Source organism: Hemiscyllium ocellatum, chromosome 12 (genome assembly GCF_020745735.1).
Source record: "Hemiscyllium ocellatum isolate sHemOce1 chromosome 12, sHemOce1.pat.X.cur, whole genome shotgun sequence".
NCBI lineage: Eukaryota > Metazoa > Chordata > Chondrichthyes > Orectolobiformes > Hemiscylliidae > Hemiscyllium > Hemiscyllium ocellatum.
The window spans coordinates 52257907-52272007 of NC_083412.1; the positions used below are offsets into that span (position 1 = coordinate 52257907).

The window sequence follows — 14101 nt, forward strand, 5'->3', positions numbered from 1 at the left end:
ATTAAGAGGAGTACTGGATTGGAGAGATATGAAGGTGCAAATCTTTGCAGGTGGCGAGAGAAATTGAGCATTTAAAACATTACTTGCAATCAATGAATTTAAAAATGCATAGAATACAGAAAGAAGGAAGTTATTCTAAACATTTGTGAAACATTGATTTGGACCCAGCTGGAGTATTTTGTCTGGGAGCCATACATTAGGAATAATGCCAAAAATTCCAAGATGGTGACAGAGTAGCAGCATTCAGGCACCTGCTTGGCTGCTGCTTTCTTCTGTCAATTTCTCATTTCCACCCCCCCCCCCCCTCCTTTTTATTTCTATCTTTTTTTTGTCTGCCATTCTCTCTTACTTTTTGACCTTGAGGAGCTTGACTGTGGCGGTGAATGTGGGCCCTGCAGCAAGGGATGACACCGAACTTCGACTTTGGGTCTGGAACAGGACTTGAGGCAGCGAGAGGGAGATGGACATTTTGTTTATCCTTTGTTTCTGTTTCTTTAATTTCGGCTTTGGTTTTTAATCCTAACTGTTGTATTCTAGGATGGGTCTGGAGTGTAGTGACTCTTAACACTTTACACTGTACTCCTGTACTCTGGTACATATAACAAAAAAATCTAATCTAATCTAATCTGAAGAGAGTTAGCAGAACTACACCAGGGCTGAGGTTCTCCAGTTGTACAGAGAAACTACATAAACTGGGACTGTATCCTTTTTGCAAAGAATTTTAAGTGTAGATTTAGTGGAAATGTTCGGCATCAAAACCTGTGACAGTAGAATAGATAGGGAGAAATTGCTTCCAATGCCATGACCACTTGAATTTAAATGATACAGATACAAAATAATTGTCAATAAATCCATGGAGGAATTGAGATTGTTTTCTCTGAATAAGGTGGCTTATAGAGTCGTAGAGATGCACAACACAGAAACAGACGTTTTGGTCCAACTCGTCCATGCTGACCAGATGTCCTAAATTCATCTAGTCCCATTGGCAAGCAGCTGGCCCGTATCCCTCAAAACCCTACCTATTCATATACCCACCTAGATACCTTTTACATGTTGTAATTGTACCAGCTTCCACCACTTCCTCTAGGTTAGAGATAGAAAAAAACTGCAAATGCTTGAATCCCCTAATTCCTGCCTCCCCCCACCCCCACCCTACCACCGTCCTGAAAAAGGTTTACACCCAAAATGTTGACTTCTCCATTTCCTAATACTACCTGGCTTGCTGAGTTCTTCGTTTCCTGCTTGTTCACAACTTCCTCTGGCAGCTTATTCCATACATACACCACTTTGCGCAAAAAAAACTGCCCTTAAGTCCCTTTTAAATCTTTTCCCTCTCACTCTAAACCTCACTCTAGATCTGGACTCCTCCATGATAGGAAGAAGACCTTGTATATTTACCCTATCCATGCCCCTCATGATTTTATTAACCTCTATAATGTCACCCCTCAGCCTCTGACAGGTCCATGGAAAACAGCCCCAGTCTATTCAGCCTCTCCCGATAGCTCAAACCCTCCAACCCACTTTTTCAAAGTTCATTCCACATGTAAACCATCCTCTGTATACAAAATGTGTTGTGTCTTTTTTTAAGTCTCTTTCTTCTCGCCTTAAAAAATGCCGCTACTGTTGAAGCCCTCCGTCCTAGAGAAAAGTTAACCCTATCTATGCCTCTCTTTGAAGTCGCCTCTCAACCTTCGACATTTCCATGAAAAGATTCCAGCCTATCCAGCCTTTCTTTATAACTCAAACCTCCATACGTAGCAATATCCAGGTAAATCTCAACTGAACAATTTCTAGCCTCACATCCTTCCTGTAACAGGGCAACCAGAACTGGACAATTACCGCAGAAGAGGCATCACCAACATTCTCTCCTCAAAGGGCTGAGCAATGAAGGCAAGCGTGCTAATGCCTTTTAAATCACCCTCTATATGTGATGCAACCTTCAAAGAATTCTGCTCCTGAACCCCCAGGTCTCTCTGTTCTACACTACTACCCAACACACTACCAATAATTCTATAAGTCTTGCTATTGTTTGTATTACCAAATGTAATACCTAGCATTTATCCAAATTGAACTCCATCTGCCATTTTTCAGCCCATTGACCCATTTGATAAAGATCCCTTTGTAAATCTTTATCTTGAAGGTTCATGTAATTTCCCTCAGACCAATTTACATTTATATTGCAGCCCTCTGAGATTAACATGCATTTCTCCTCAGTGTACCAGGTATTCTTGGAGATTTCAAGGTAATCCATCCAATAGCTTCTAGTTAAGTGATTCTCTAATATTTCACAATTGAGTCAAGATTAGAGTGGTGCTGGAAAAGCACAGCAGGTTAGGCAGCATCTGAGGAGCAGAAAATCGATGTTTCGAACAGGAGCTCTTCATCAGGATTCCGCGAAACGTCAATTTTCCTGTTCTTCGGATGCTGCCTGACCTGCTGTGCTTTTCCAGCACCACTCTAAACTTGACTCTAATCTCTAACATCTGCAGTCCTCACTTTCGCCGAGTTGATTTCATAATTGTGGACTACTCAGCTCAAATTTAACCTTCACTGAATTGTCCAAACTAACTGCTTGCTTTTACTGTGTGGACCACAGTAGATTTCTTCCTGTCATTTCAAGCTAGGCAAATCTTCAAATTTCTTTTTCCTCACAAATTGTTAAGTGAATTGCATCCTACATAAGACCAAACTTTGTCTTTTGTGAGGTAAGTTCCAGATAAATTAAACAAAAAAAATCTTCTAACTCCTACGACCCATCTCCATTACAATGTGGTATTGTTGGGATGTACCGATCAAAAATGTAAGTTAACTATCTTTTACCTTCAGAGTAAAACCTTTTGGTTCTGTGATCCATATGTGTAAGTTATGCCTGTATTGGAAGCTTTACAACTCTCAAACCAGAGTTGTTAACTTTTAGTTTTGTTGTCTTCGAATAATGTAAATTACTATTTTTTTCATTGAGACAAGCATTCTGACTCCATTAGAAGCCTAAAGATATTGTTCATTAGTTCTTTAAATTTGACACTTCTGTCTGACCTACTAAGATAAACATGTTTTGGAGATGCTGGTGTTGGACTGGGGTGTACCAAGATAAACATAAGGTGCTTTTTAAAAATAATTAACTCAAACATGTTTAAGTTGCATTTGGGGTTATTTATTTTGCAATTACTGAGGTTTTCTGTTTATCTTATATATGACACGTTAATTTCCACTCTAAAATATATTCCTAAAACTAAAGTTTATACCACCAAAATGTGTGAATTATGGAATCAGACATGGTAATATTTCAAAAGACTACACTGTAATGATTAGGAACATGCATTAATTGTGTGAACTTTTAGAATAAATGAGCAAGTTGATTGTGAGCTAGTGTTTTATATTTTATAATTACTGAAATGAAACTACATTCTGGAAAGATGTATAATGGACAGTCTAATATTGTTTTATTTACAACAAGAGTTAAAATTATCTCCACACTTCTATTGGAGTGGAAAATGTTTTACATGGATGGGAAGCATACTAGATTGATTGCAGCCTTTTAATATGCACTAAATAACAACTGAAAAAGAAGAATGTTAAAGCACATGGAGAGATATCAGGAAAATGTGTTTTCAATATGGGTGCTCAGAGGAGGCTTAAATTGACCACTGAGTTAAAATGTATGTGCTTCTGTACTGTGAGTTACTTTTATAATTACATCACATATTTCACATACAATAGATTATTTTGAAATTTTGTATATTTTATATCAGCAAATATGACAACTATTTCCAAGCAATAAAGAGGCAAAAGAACATATATTTTGTCTTTGGTGATATTGGTTCTGAGAATGTTAGCTAGAACATCTTGTACTTCCTGTAAGTGCCATGACATTCTATCTTCAATTGCCACTGAATAGGCAGACAAGACCTTAATTTAAACTTATCTAAAGGATAGGATGTCTCTAGGGACAAAAATATTGCTTAATCATTGCACAGCTGTGTAAGGATAAACCAAAAGAAATGCCTTAGTAGACATTGAATCCAACAACAATTAAAAATTTTCCCTCTTATTTTAACAACTAGTTTTGATTTCTAAGTTCACTCTCTGTGTTGAGACCATGATAAATATGCATTCTGTTTGAGTCAACTACCTAAAGATCTTCATCTAACTAGCTTCACAAAATACGTTATTTGATTTTTCTGGTACATCCCATGAATATTATCTGATTGTACATATTTTTTAAACTTTTTTTTCTTTTACATAAGCTGATTTCAAATTTTATTAATGTCGGGTTGGCATAATAATCAAACTTTCACTACTAAGTTAGACACTTAAGCTTAAACAAATTAATTGGCTGCACACTGTGGCATCTTGAGATGATGAAAATAGCTAGAAAAGTGCAAATTTATTTTTTCATCAGAAACATGTTTGCTGTTATTTAATTAATATTTGATATTGTGTCAATTTGATTCTCTTATTTAAAATGGCTATTGTGCAAAACAGGAAGTAGAGACAGTGAATTTCTAGTGCACACATCAGCTTGGAAACACAGGAAATGTGGTCAACCCTTCAACTGACATTTTTTAAAAATGCTGTCATTTCCTTGCACAGTGTGCAGCAAACATGTAAACCTTATGTCGGAGAAAATTACTGCAGGTGCTGGAATCTGAAGTGAAAACAAAAAATACTGGCGGTCACAGCAGGTCAGACAGCACGCGTGGAGAGAAAGAGCAAGCTAATGTTTTGAGACTAGATGACTCTTGAGTGCTGAAGTGTGGAGGGGGCAGTATTTATGCTAGATGTTGTTGTGGCGGGGGGTTAGAGTGCTGGGGAGAAAGGATGTTGATAGATTAAGTGATTGGAATGTGAAAATGGAAGAAGAATAATGTGTCTAACTGACAAACTGGAAAGAACAGACCGTCGCACTGGGGTGCAGGGAGGACAGAGAGAACATGGTGACAGAGAAGGTAGCAAGCAAACCTAAAAGAAAGGGAAGGAATGGGTTCACCATTTGAAGCTGATGAATTCTACACCGAACCCAGATGGTTGTAAAGTGCCTGGTTTGAAGATGAGATATTGGTCTTCCAGTTTTCCTTACTCCACTCAGGGGGAAGAGTAGGTTGGTGCACACTATCAATTTTTCCACAACGGTTGCTGTAAATCCAATTTGTAGTTCGCTACACCTCATCCATCCAATCCCTCACAGCATTGAAGTAATTCCTACAATGACAGTTATGTGATGGCGTTTAGGAAATGCGGGATGCTGAGTTGGGGATGGGGGGAGTTCTTGGTGTTGATAATGGGGATGTTTGGATACATTGGCTGAAAACTGAATCATGGAATCTCACTTTTTGGCTATAGACCAGCCAAATTACTTCTATAAGTAATTTATTGTACTTAAGTTTTACTGTCAGTATTTATCACTTGTCTCAATTCTTTCTACTGATTTTCACCTCCCAGTCATTACTCTGCGTTGGCCTGTGATTCCACCTGAGAATGTTGATAGTGATAGTCAGTGAGTTTCAACGAAAGGGAGGACCAGAGCCGAACTCCACTCTGTCCTCGACATCCTAAGTGTACTATTAGTGTTACCTTTTACATGCCAGTATGGAATCTGACTGACTTTCCGGTACCTGACTCACAGCCATGCTGGGAGTAATTGAAGGAACGACCTTCGCTGTTACAAAGTGACACTGCACAAGTTGGAGATCAAGGCAGCAAAATTTACTGAAATCCACAGATGGCTGCTCGGATCACAACGAAAAATTAAACAATGCCTGCCCCTTCTGATTGCAGACAGCAATCTAACTTTGTGTTGTCCACTCATTTCTATGATTGTAGTAGCTGCATGTTGGATGCAGTGCAAGTTCCTGAGCAGCTAGCACCACTTCAAAGCCAACCAGTACCTCTGAAATAGGAAATGCATTTTGACTAGATCATGGGCTGAAGTTGGTTGGAGAAGAGCCACCGACCAGGAAGACGACGGAAAGAAGGTTCTGCAGGGAATGGTAGATTATCCAAGGTTCTGTGGCACAGTATTGAAGACTGTGGTGCAGTCTTGGTGAACAGGATGATCGATTTGACGAGTATCAGGATGCCCTGCAGGCACACACTGCAAAGACAGTGGAACAAGATAACTTTGAGGTCAATGCACCAGTCCATAACATATAGAAGCAGAATTAGGCCATTCAATCTGTCAAGTCTGTTCCGCTAATTCAATCATGGCTGATGTGCTCCTTATCCACAATTTCCTGCATTCTCCCCATAACCCTTCAACCCATTACCAATTAAAAGTCTGTCTAACTCCGCTTAAATTTACTCACTGTCCCAGCATCCACCGCACTTTGGGCTAGCGAATTCCACAGATTCACAACCCTTTGGAAGAAATAGTTACTCTTCAACTCCGTTTTAAATTTGCTACGGCTTATCATAAAACTATGACCTCTTGTCCTAGAATGCTGCACAAGAGGATGCATCCACTCCACATCAATTTTATTCATACCTTTTATCATCTTGAATACCTCAATTTGATCTCCACTCATTCTTCTGAATTCTAGAGAATATAGGCCAAAACTATATCAGCCTAAAATACAATGCAGCTCTGAGAACCAGGATGCAGTGCAAGACATTCATTAACCTCACACAAGTGGTCAAGGCAAATGAACACATTTTGAAATATCATTTCCTTACAACTGAACCACTAGCCTTGTAATTCTCAATTTCCCCATGCACTTCTCTCACCAAGCAACAACTGCTATCAACCACAACTCATATCTCATGAATCTCCTAGCTTCAGCTCACTAAGACATTTAGCACTGTTGTAAACCTCATGTGCAAATTTGCCAGCTTGCACAAGTTGCCAGCTATTTGACCATGACAGCCATATAATTTGGCATATTGCACCACACTCACTGACATGGTTACTGACATGGGTCTCTCTCTCTCTCTCTCTCTCTCTCTCTGTTTCTGGAAGGATTGGAGTTGGAAAGTCTTGTTGCAGCTGTACAAGACATTGGTTAGGCCACTTTTGGAATACTGCATGCAATTCTGGTCTCCCAACTATGGGAGGATGTTGTGAAATTTGAAAGGGTTCAGAAAAGATTTACAAGATGTTGCCAGGGTTGGAGAGCTTGAGCTATAGGGAGAGGCTGAATGGACTGGGGCTGTTTTCCCTGGAGCGTCGGAGGCTGAGGGGTGACCTTATAAAGATTTCTAAAATCATGAGGAGCATGGATAGGGTAAATAGATAAGGTCTTTTCCCCTGGATGGGGGAGTCTAAAACTGGAAGGTATGTGTTTTTGGTGCGAGGAGAAAAATTTAAAAGGGACCTAAGGGGCAACTTTTTCATGTAGACAGTGGTGTGTGTATGGAATGAGCTGCCAGAGAAAGTAGAGGAGGCTGGTACAATTACAACATTTAAAAGGCATTTAGATGGGTGTATGAATAGGAAGGGTTTAGAGGGATATGGGCCAAATGCTGGCAAATGGGATTTATTTTGGATATCTGGTCAGCATTGATGAGTTGAACTGAAGGGTCTATTTCCATGCTGTACATTGCTATGGCTCTATGATTAGGTAATACAAAATCCCAGGCAGCAGAATCTAACTGGAGGAGACAGGCATGTCATGCTGCTGGAAAGAAGTGTTCATCATCACTGAAACAGCCATGACTGAGTCTATGGACAGTTGTTGAACTGAAAGGATCAAAGACAACGGTACATTCATGACTAATCCACATAGAGCTAGACTGCCTCACTGTCTTGAATAATGAAATTAATATAGAAGGAGATAAATAGCAACATTGATTACAATATGAATATTTCGGAAAATGTTTGACTTTTGATGCGGTTTTAGGCATGATATTTATACATATGAATTTTGTCTCTTTGCACTAAGTGTGTACTGAAGCTATGTAAGTTAGTGAAGCTGTGAATATGATAGTTGCTATAGAGTGTAGAACATAAACTGAAGTACGCAAGCAAGTACCTGATTGTAATCTGCACCATGACAACCAATAAATTCATGCCAGCCATGGAACCTAACAACGATTAAAAAGAATTCAGAAATCTGTTATTAATGTAAAACAAAAGATAAGAAATTTGAACAGTCACTGTTGCAAACAGTCATCAAACAAGTTTATTTGCCACTTCATGCTTTTAGTAAACTTTTGTAGCATGGTTTAGATTTCATTATGCTTTAGAACTCATTTAATTACTGACAACAATCAATTAAAGAAAGTAATTCAAAACGTGATCTTAAAATGTTCCACTGTTTAATGACGTAAGCCTACAATGCACTACTCATTGCATTTGCCATGCAAACAATATGGCATTTCTGTTTAACTCAGCAGATTATTTTATTCTTAGGCAAAAATGCATTGCTTTCACAACTCCCACAATTTCTAGAAGCATCTTGGCTCAGCCGTGATAGCTCTGCAGCAATCCTAGGAGCTTACAAAAAAATGTTTGTGTGAAATCTGGAGAGCCTTTTTGTTCATTCATTAACCCAAAAGGATCTCCAATGTTTTATTTTGTTAATGCAGAATCTGTTCAATTGAATTGATGACTTTAAACAAATTACTTGAAAGAATTACAAATTTAATGAGTTGTGGTTCTAGCTCCACTAACTTTCTAATAACATTTCGAGAAGGCATCTCTAATACGAAATGCATAAAAGAACGCTGGAGGTTTACTCAACTACTAGTCAGATTGAAGTAAGTGGAAATGAAGTATTCAACTGACTACTGGTGAATTTGCTCCATGCAGTGTTTATTACTGCACCGTGCTGTGGTTATGATGACAATACCTGTAAATGTGGTTACTTCTGTGCGCTAAACACTATCAGTTCATATTAACACAATATAGTGGTGGTAGCAGGATGTGGCAGACAACTACGCAGATCACAGAGTACTTTTCTGATCATTCCACTATTACATCTTTAAATTACTTTGTGCTTTCAAATGAACATTTAGGCAGTTCTTATTTTATCAGAGAGCTTACGGAATGCATTACCTGCCTCTGCAGTTTGAAGTGGATCTTGTTATGCCTTCAAAAAGGTATCAGATAGTTCCTAACTGAGACAGAAATCATAAAAAGCTAAGTTGTTTATCAACTAGCATACAATTAAGGCTGGATATCAACATGGTGGCTGGGCCTATTTAATCATGGAAGATACTCCATAACAGTCTTCCAAAGCTAGCAAATCCTCCTCTAATTACAGAAGGTTCCTAGCTGCTGGGTGTTGCATAAAATGTTTAAGCTTTGACATTGCCCAATGATGATGTCTTCGAGCTTGGGTGGGTCCGGATCTCAAAGAAGACAGACCTACCTATCCATTTTTCCCTCATAGTCTTAGTAATAATGTCTAATGTATTAATATAACTTATATCCCCATGCAATAAACTACATGTTGTTTCGGGAAATACCATCTTCTTGTTATACTACCAAGTGTTTTTCCTTGACCACATTAGCCCTGTCAGGCCCTTTAGATCCCAATCTAAAAGGAGGTTGGTGGCAGCAGCAAATCTACCCTGTTACAGATTTCACCAAAGGTGACAGTGGTGAAGATCCATGATACAACACGCACAGCAGAAGTTCAGATGCCAGTGAGCTTTGAAGGAACTTTCAGATAGAGCTTTACTCGTGTGGTCAGTAAACATTTGGGAAGGTTGACCATTTAAAGAACCTGTAGAAGAGCAATTCATGGCAAGATTCAATGAGACAGAATCAGCAACTGATGGTAAAAACATTTCAGATTTGAGACATGCAGAAGTAAGTGTAAGTTCAAGGCTATGTGGTGCTGAAACAGTGGTTGCACTAGCCACTTATAGATTGCATTAAATGTCGATAATCTTAAGGAATAGTGCCAAGTTGAGGTTTAGTTGATGAGTGAATGGACATCAGAGGCTCCATGGGGAAATGTTGTACTTCCTATTAGGCAAGGGGAGTGCTTTTCACAATGGCATAATTACATGCTGAGTACCGTGAAGCGTGGTTACTATGAGGTAAATCAAGATCCACAGAAGGAAATGAAAATGATGTTGCAGACCCAAGAGTAACACTAGGCCAAAATTAAAATGACAAAAGGGGTGAATTTGAAGCCTAAGTGAATGAATTCTAATGGTAAGAAGAAATTTGGTAGACTGTTAAGACTCTGAAAAACACAGGAAAGCTAACATTTAAAACATGGTAAAAACAGGAGGCATTTATTCAAATATCAGACAGCAGGATTCATTTAGACAATGGTGATTATTTGTAGCACTGTAGACAGCAGGAATTGTCCAAGGAAATAAATTAAAGAGAACAGGATTCACCTTACAGAACTGTAAAGAATAGCATTCATTCAGTAAAGCTATTATAGAGAGTGGAAATTATTTATTAGGCCATGAAAAGGCAGAATTATTCATTGTGCCCATAAATGAGCAGGAATCATTAACTTTATTCGCAGAAGGCAGAACTTTACTGTTTTGACTGCATTTATCTGGTCAGCACAGTGGCTCAGTGGTTAGCACTGCTGCCTCATACTGCTAGGGACATGGGTTCAGTTCCCACCTTGTGAAGTTTGTATATTCTCCTTCTGTCTGTGTGGGTTTCCTTGCACAATCCAAAGATAGGCAGGTCAGGTGAATTGCCCATAGTTTTAGTTGGGGTAAATACAGGGTAGGGGAATGTGTCTGGGTGGGTTACTCTTTGGAGGGTTGGTGTGGACTTGTTTGGCTAAAGGACTTGTTTCCAAACTGTAGGGAATCTAATCTAAATGAAAGAAAATACTCCAAGATCTTTTTGAAATATGAGAATAAAGCAGGATTGTTATAATGCAGGACTAAAGTCCTTTAAAGCAACGAGAATATATATAGTCACATTAAAAAGACATGAAAGCAGAAGCAGTACTGCCAGGAAGATTTAATTTCAAAGATGGACAAAATAGAATACATAGTCAGATATCTTGAAATGAGCAGCTCTTAAAATACAGAGCTCCTTCCAAATTAAATACTAAATCAAGAGCAGAACAAGTAAATACATGTTTGCATTCATTCAGACTGTAGCTGATGATGTTATAGTTGACCAAGAATTTAGTCAAATTGTCTACAAGTAGAATATCACTGAACTCAATGCTAACAATGGGTTCTGGCAGATGCATTAGGCCAACAAGCAAGACTGCTTACCATGTTTCTACCTGCATTACATTAAGCAATGTCCAATGTGATGATGTAATAGAGATTTGGAAGGTAGAACAGCGCTGGATCTCAGAGGAGGTAGCCCTCCCATCAAGATCTTCTTCACACTGTCTGTCATACCAAGTAACTTGCAGCTGATTGCTACCATGCAATAAACTACATCCTATTTAAGATAAGAGCCTCTTCTTGTTAGATTAGCAAGTGGTATTGATCTTGTACCACAGTGGTAATGTACCTACCTCTGGACTAAGAGGCCAGGATCCAAGTCCTATTTGCTCCAGAGGTTTGTAATAATATCTCTGAACAAATTGATTTAAAATTATCTGCAAGACCAGTCAGACCATTTAGATCTTAACCGAAGAAGAATGAAAGCAACAAAGGTGAAAGTGGTGAGGATCTATCATACAATCCTGGAGGTGAATGTTATTCCGGCTCATTAATGAGTGAATGAGTCCCATTGTCCATGAGTCCACCACATTTTAATTTGTTTTTAATGCTCTGCCTTGCTCCCACTGTTATCTTTCTGTCTATGACCTGCTATAGTGTTCCACTGAACCTCAACACACAATCAAGGAACAGCCTGTTAGCTTCTGATATGGTACTCAACTTTTGGTTTCAACATTGAGTTCAACAACTTTAGAAAGCTGTCAAAAAGTGTGATGCTGGAAAAGCACAGCCAGTCAGGCGGCATCCGAGGAGCAGCAGGGTCGACATTTCAAACTTCAGTTACAACTTTGACTGACACAGGGAGAAATCTCAAAGTAATCACCCAACTCTGGTTATTATTTTCAAATTGACCAGCTCAGAAATGTTATTACAGGTGGAACCTGATCCTGGATCACCTGCCTCAGAGGAAGGGACATTACACCTGCACCACAAAAGCCCTGAACAATTCTGATGAGTTCCTCACAGGAATATTTCTTGATATCTCTGATGGATGGGGCATATGTTGTAACATCAGTTAACCTTTCAAATACTAATTGCTTTATCCACTGTTCTACAATAGGCCTGTGGTATTTATCTACTAGGATGCAACACGGTTTATCCTTTTTCTCTTTTTCTTCTTCCCAGTGGTTTTTCTTTTTTCTCTTTTTGCCTCCCAGCCTCAGGCGACCATTCCTGGCCTCTGGAATTTCTCCCTGCCAAATGACTCTGAGAAGCAAGGAATTTCAAGGAGTAACTGAATAAATTGATACATTTTAATTCAACTGACACCTTATATATTTTCTTACAAGGATAATAAAAAGATCATAAAGCAATGAAAACAACATACATTTTTTCAATAAACAATTCTGAGTGTTGTAATTGAATCACTGTTGTAAATTTCAAATAATCGCCAGTGATTTTTATTTTATTTCTAATGTTTTGACTTGTTTTTGATTCAGAAGAACAGAATACATTGCCCATGTGTGAAGTATTCAGAGTAATATTTCCCCAAATTAAAGTGTTACACAACATGGTATGTAAAGGGTTATTGGCAATGCTGATATCTCCAGCGTCTGCGGTTCTTTACTTCATTGACAATGTTTAGGATTTGTTTTAAAGAAGGGCGCGATTGTTGCACTCTTGAGTTTATAGGAAAGTTGAGAGAGAGAGAGAGAGAGTGCTGCTTGTTTATACTGAATGCCTCCTGCTCCTGCAGTGGGAGGCCGCCTGTGTTGTGTTCCGGTGCTGATCCCTTTCTCCCTTTCCACAGTAAGGGAGCGGCGGTAAAAGCAGCTTTCATATGCTTGGTTACCATGGGCAATGGGCCTTTGCAGATTACCAGTCCAGCCGCCAACATCACTGGAGTGCTGAATTCCCGCTGCACTCTGTTCAGTTCCGATTCGGAGGATTATAAATGTGTGAGTACAGTAATGCTGATCAGACACAAACAGCAGAGTCTGCAAGCGAGGCCTGCATGACCAGCCACCCTCAACATTAAAATGGATTGAATAAATGCATACGTCGCTTTAGATATTGCTTTACTGTATTTTATTTTGTTTAAGTTTCATTTTGGCCCTCGTGCAAATATTACTTAATTGTATAATGTTCAGTAATGGTTTTTTTTTCCGTAATACAAACACAACACCACTAGCTTAATGTCTGGGTTAAAATGTTAATATTGGTGCCCCACATGTAGAATTGTGGCCTTGAATATTGTTTCTTCGTTGGCAAAATGCATAATTCAGTATTAACAAGGCCGGGAATGGTACACTGTACCGTTTTGTTAGTGACTCGGTGTATCTTTTTATGTCCTAAAGGTTCAAGTTATGTCCCTTTTTGTCACATGATTTATCGGAAGAACAATCTAATCCCAGATGTGGTGATATTTTTGTGAGGAGGAGCCTGATTTAGAATAATTGAGAAGTGCCTGTTGCAGTTTTGATATATTGGTTCAATCAAGATTTGAAGATGCCGGTGTTGACTGGGGTATACAAAATTAAAAATCACACAACACCATGTTATGGTCCAACAGATTTATTTGGAAGCACTAGCTTTCGGAGCGTTGCTGCTTCCATCAGGTGGTTATGGAGTACACAATTGTAAGACACAGTTGTGTACTCCACAACCACTTGATGAAGGCGCAGCGCTCTGAAAGCTAGTGTTTCCAATTAAACCTGGTATTGTGTGATATTTAACTTGGTTCAATCAAAATCTTGAACGGTGTTAGCAGATATTGCAATCCACCTTCAAGAAAGGAAACTTAATGACAGTAACACCACATCTTAAAGTGATATTATTGTCAATTAATTGAACTGAAACAAACAACTCAGAATTATGTGGCAGGCTGATGGAATAATGCAGACATTTAATATTTTGCATTGGAATTCAGATTCCCAACAGGGTAATTTAAAATGTGTGTGTATACACTGCCATTATTGATCACTTGTAACTGGTGGAGAAAGGCAATGGTTAATTCATGCAATGTAAAGAAACATACAGTTTCAAAACTATAAGTGAA

At 38.8% G+C, this 14101-nt stretch overlaps 1 protein-coding gene across 3 annotated transcripts in view; it reads left to right on the forward strand.

The window, feature by feature from the left end:
* Window positions 1–4580: 4580 nt before the first annotated feature.
* Window positions 4581–14101, forward strand: part of si:dkey-100n23.5 — a 223846-nt gene continuing 214325 nt past the window's right edge. The window contains exons 1-2 of one of the 3 annotated variants that reach the window (XM_060833050.1): window positions 4581–4685; window positions 12854–13001. In XM_060833050.1, the coding sequence (XP_060689033.1) occupies window positions 12897–13001 (105 nt within the window). In that variant the 5' untranslated portion in view covers window positions 4581–4685; window positions 12854–12896. Of the gene's footprint in view, window positions 4686–12781; window positions 13002–14101 lie in introns of those variants that run through there. The other 2 variants (XM_060833052.1, XM_060833049.1) reach the window with 2 other exon arrangements.